The 4,815-nt window shown below is 40.0% G+C and overlaps 1 protein-coding gene across 1 annotated transcript; it reads right to left on the bottom strand.

Annotated features, from left to right (window-relative positions):
* Positions 1-2,445: 2,445 nt before the first annotated feature.
* On the bottom strand, positions 2,446-4,391 carry LOC106530497 (F-box only protein 40). Its single transcript, XM_014026131.1, has one exon. The coding sequence runs from the start codon at positions 4,330-4,332 to the stop codon at positions 2,446-2,448; it is 1,887 nt and encodes a 628-aa protein (XP_013881585.1). The 5' UTR covers positions 4,333-4,391.
* Positions 4,392-4,815: the final 424 nt, after the last annotated feature.

The following is a 4,815-nucleotide window of genomic DNA, read 5'->3' as shown; positions in this document are numbered from 1 at the left end:
TTATTACAAATAACTTCATTTCTGGACATTTATGGTTTGATTTCTTTGTATGTATGGATCACTTGGGTTGTTACTAACATCTGGTGAAAATTTCATGTCATTAGCACCTCTAGTAATATATTTACTGAGAAAAATGTTGTGTTCAATACTTATTTTACCTGCTGTATCCACAGTACAGAGTACTGCAGCGAGAAGCATGTAGATCAAGGGTACTTTAATCACATGTCAGGGCTCAATGTTATTTTGGTACCATCTGTTGCAAATTTATACAAATGATGCCTCTCACTGCAGAGCAAATCCCCAGCTGTTGCCCACACACTCACATCAACATACAGTGTTTCCATGAATGATCACCCAGCAGACTGGATACCACTGCTTTTAATCTCAGACCATTCCATTTGACTGATGTCATCCACATGCTTCCTGTCCTGTGACCACTGCAGCACCAAGACAGTAAATACAAAAATACATGCGTCTGTTGTGTTTTTCTGTCATCAGCTCAAGGTTCTAATAAAACAGATGAACATTAACAGTGTCCACACATCTGCAGTGCATCAAACAATCCTCCAGATCATGATGCATTTTGTGAGATGCTGCTAACATAAAATGCAGACTATCTTTTACCGTTGTTCAGTAACCATGAGTCTGAATTATTCAAACCTTCTGCAGATCATGACTGTGGACAACAATGAAATACAACTGAGGCAGTGCTGCACATCCACAACACTACCCTGGTGGCATAAAAACCTGAATCATGAGGTGATCTTTCCTGTCAAACATAAAGCAGACAAACTGTGGAACAGCTGCTGCTGCATTTCACCTCCCTGACCTTTCCTGAGCTTCTCTGTTGTGAAATGTGCAAAAACAGATACAAATGAAAAATGACGTAAGATGTAAATATGGTTATTCTAGTTCAAGTGCACACCCAGATTTGGATGATTAAGTTTGAAATTTATTGCACCGGCTGTTGTTGCTTTTCTGGGATAAAACATAATCAGCAAGTTGCTAGCTTAACCTTCAGACTCAAAACATGGAGATTAGAGCTTAGAAGGAAAAATTTCAGACATATTTCCTTTTGTTGCATACATTTTATTTTTAAATTTATTTTTTTAAAACAAAAAAAAACAGTAAATATTTAGTTGCTGCTTTAGTGGAAAGTCATTAGTTGTTACCATCTCTGCTGAAAGTGACTTTATTGTTAGAGGACGGCTGAGTAGTGGTCATAATGCAGCAGCTGTCAGCGTGAACGGTGACTGATAACAAATATTTTGGGCTTGTTTTTACTTTTACTTCCTACAGTTAAGATTTAATTTGCTTTGGACAAAATAAAAATGAACAGAAACTATAATTTTCAGTAAAAATTTTGTAATAATTTCTGCAGTGTAAATACTGACTGCAGAAATTTGCCTAAAAACTAAAACTAAACTGATAAATGTACAAAAAGAACATTAGCTCAGCTAAATGATAAAGGTTGCATTTTAGCAACTCAATAAGTCTCAATAAGTAAGTTTGTATCTAAGTGGTGAATAAAACCAGCAAAAGGATAGCTAACAACTAAAATGACAAATAGCATGCTAAAGTAGCAAAATAATAGCTAGAAGTTGAAAATGGCAAAAGGTCAGCTAAAAACAGTAGCTAAAACCTAAATGTAGTCAAAGGTTAGCTGAAAGTAGCAGAATGGCTAAAGCCTAATAAAACAAGATTAAAAAAAGGGTGTGAAGAAACTGAATGTATTTCTATGGTATTTGTACATAAAAAGTCATAGCACCCATATTCTGAACAAGCTGCAGAGTTGTAAAGTAATTAAGTACAAATACTGTGTTACTGTCCTTAAGTAGAAATTTTGGCTATCTGTACTTTACTCGAGTAAATTTTTTCAGCCAACTTTTTACTTCTACTCCTTACATTTTTACACAATCATCTATACTTTCTACTCCCTGCATTTAAAAAAAAGGTAAGAAGCAGAAAGTCATTACTCCTATTTCATTCTGGCTTGTTATTGTTAAAAAAATAATTCTATCCCAATAAACTGTGCCTTTGAATTTAGTTGTGGTTAGATAGAAGAAGTATAAATATATAACATTCTGACACATATTAGTTTGTGCACAACCCATCACAGTATTTGTATTTGGAAAATCTAATCTCTCATTTTTACTTAATATTTTTACTTTTAATACTTAAGTACATTTTATGTCAGAAATTTACTTTTGATACTTAAGTACAAAATAAATCAGATACTTAAAGACTTTACTCAAGTAATGTTCTTAGAGGAGACTTTAAATCTTACCAAAGTAATTTTATGATAAGATACTTGTCCTTTCACTCAAGTATCACTTTGTGGTACTTTATACAACACTGACAAGCTAAACAATTTGATGAAGGAGTAGCTAAAATAGAACAATATTTTCAGAACAAATTAATTTAAAATAGAAAACAACTGTGTAATCACCATAAAACACTACTTGAAATAAAACTATCAGGGATACTTGCTTTTTTCCGACACTTCCAGGAACTTCCTCCATGCTTGTATGTCTTTTTCTTCCACTCAAGAAAGACCATCCCTCTTTCCTGCAACAGCGCAGCACACACCTCCCTCATCAGGCGGGAAACCTGGGACAGCTGAGCTAACGTGAAACTGTCAAGGTAACCAGCCACGAGCTGAAGGATCTCCAGCGGCAGCCTGCTCAGGCCATCCTGATCTCTTGCACTTCCCTGAGGAGTGAAGCTTTTCGCACCATCACACGGGGACGCAGGGAAGTGTGGCTGAAGCTTAAAGGCACTGGCATCTTGACAGAATTTGATTGTAGCTCGTTGACCCTCGGGGTGAAACCTCGTCTGAGTGAAAGTGCAGCCGAGGTATGCTAGCGGGCAGCGCTGCTGGAACCAGCCGTTCACAGAGGCCTGGATGTCACAGTGCACATTCCTGAAATGTGACCGGTATTCATCCCGGCGGAAGAAGTGTCCACACATGAAGCTGAAAGCTGAGCTCGTTTTGTTGTGTCGTCTTGTGACGGACTCTGCTTCGATGCTCAAGTAGAGACCACGAGGTTTGTCGGCGACGACGTCAGCGAGAGTCGCCTCAGCTTTGAACGGAGCAGAGGAGAAGTCGTATGTTTGTGTTCCTACATCGACATAAAGGCCGTCTGTGGAGGAGCTCTCTGAGATCAGAGACCCCTTCAGCTCCTTTTCCATGGAGCACAATAGCGTCGAGCCAACTTCTTCAGATTTTGGAAGATGTTCAGCCGACAGGTCTGCAGTGTCCACGTTCTTGTGTTCAGTTCTGGCCTTGTGTGAAGGGTCCTTCAGGTGGCAGCGTTTGGCTCGATAGCTGGTAGGAACATTAAAAGTGCGGACAGTTTTAACCTCGATTGGCTCCAGATTTCCGTAAACAAAATCTTTTTCTCTCGGGGTGCACGCAGCGAGCTGGCCAAAGTTTATCAGCATAGCCCCGTTATGCACCAGATACATGTTATATTCTGCAATATTGAATTCTTTGCCTAACCTTTCAAGCACCCCGTCTTGCCATGGCGCAAGGCCAGTTGCACCATTCATGTTCCTGGCAGCGATAGCACTCTCCTCACCCCGATGAGGGGTCCCACTCCCCCCCTCACTGTGTGTTGTGCTCTGCTCTTCTTTCCCCTTCCCTTTTCCCTCTGTACTCAGGTTTTTGACAGTCTGGTTGCATCCCTCCTTCTCCTTCTGAAATATTTTCTCCCACTGACTGTAACTCTGAACGTTTGCCACATCTGAGCTCCTTGCCAAAGCACTCCTCTCTTCTTGACTCGGCTCTGTTTCCTTTGTCTTTACACAGGCATTTCCCGTAAATTCACCACAATCCCAAGAGGAGGCCTCCTCTGCAGCAAACTGATTCTGTGGGGCAGGTTCCCCTACTGTCAGCTCTGGAAAAACCTTTTTCATTTTGATGGACCGAAACAGCAAGGCTTGATCCCTCAGAGCCAGAGCAACGTCGAGGCTTGCCTCAGAGTCTAACTGACGACTTTCAGAAATATTTGCGTAAAAGGCCTTGTCGGTATCCGGAACTGGCCAACGGTTCCACTCCTGAGAGCAGCAGACAATGCTGGCAGGACAAACCACCAAGTGTTTGGCCAGCTTGTGGCGCAGCATTGTGAGTGGACAGCCGTAATCAGCATTGAGACATGGGACCGTCTCATTTGGACAGAGGAGCCGGTGCTCATCATGCTTGCACATGTGGAAGGTGGCGCCGCAGTTTCTGTGACACTTGATGACCATGCATGAGAACGGGGTCTGCATCGGGGCTTGACAGTGGAAACTGTAACATTTGTCACAGTGCTCGTGATGGCCTGTCGACATCTTTGTGCCTTTTACCTTTGAAGAGAAAAGAACACAACATGTGGAGTTTACAGAATCAGTTGAAGTGACTAAAAATAGGTCATCAGTGGAGATGTCATGTTGACGTTAGCTACCTAAATATTTAACTTGCTAGCTAAATATTTAAGTTGCAACCTAAATATTTAAGTTGCAACCTAAATATTTAAGTTGCAACCTAAATATTTAGGTAGCTAGCTAAATATTTAAGTAGCTAGCTAAATATTTAAGTAGCTAGCTAAATATTTAAGTAGCTAGCTTAATATTTAAGTAGCTAGCTAAATATTTAAGTTGCAACCTTTTGCAACATTTTTATGTATATATATGTAGGGATGTATGTATCACTAATATGCACCTTCATATACATTCATTCATGTACCGTACTAGGTATTTGTACATTGTTGTATGTCACGAGTATAGTGTTTATTTGTTTTTCTTTTACTTATCTTTCTTTATTCTATCTCACCC

This window comes from Austrofundulus limnaeus, unplaced genomic scaffold (genome assembly GCF_001266775.1).
Source record: "Austrofundulus limnaeus strain Quisiro unplaced genomic scaffold, Austrofundulus_limnaeus-1.0 Scaffold528, whole genome shotgun sequence".
In the NCBI taxonomy this organism is placed as follows: Eukaryota; Metazoa; Chordata; class Actinopteri; order Cyprinodontiformes; family Rivulidae; genus Austrofundulus; species Austrofundulus limnaeus.
The sequence above is the reverse complement of the archived record's forward strand: the minus strand, read 5'-3'. Positions and strand labels throughout refer to the sequence as shown.

What these genes read in the sequence shown, in the direction of transcription:
- LOC106530497 (XM_014026131.1), bottom strand. Translation starts at nt 4,332, where the DNA reads ATGTCGACAGGCCATCACGAGCACTGTGACAAATGTTACAGTTTCCAC.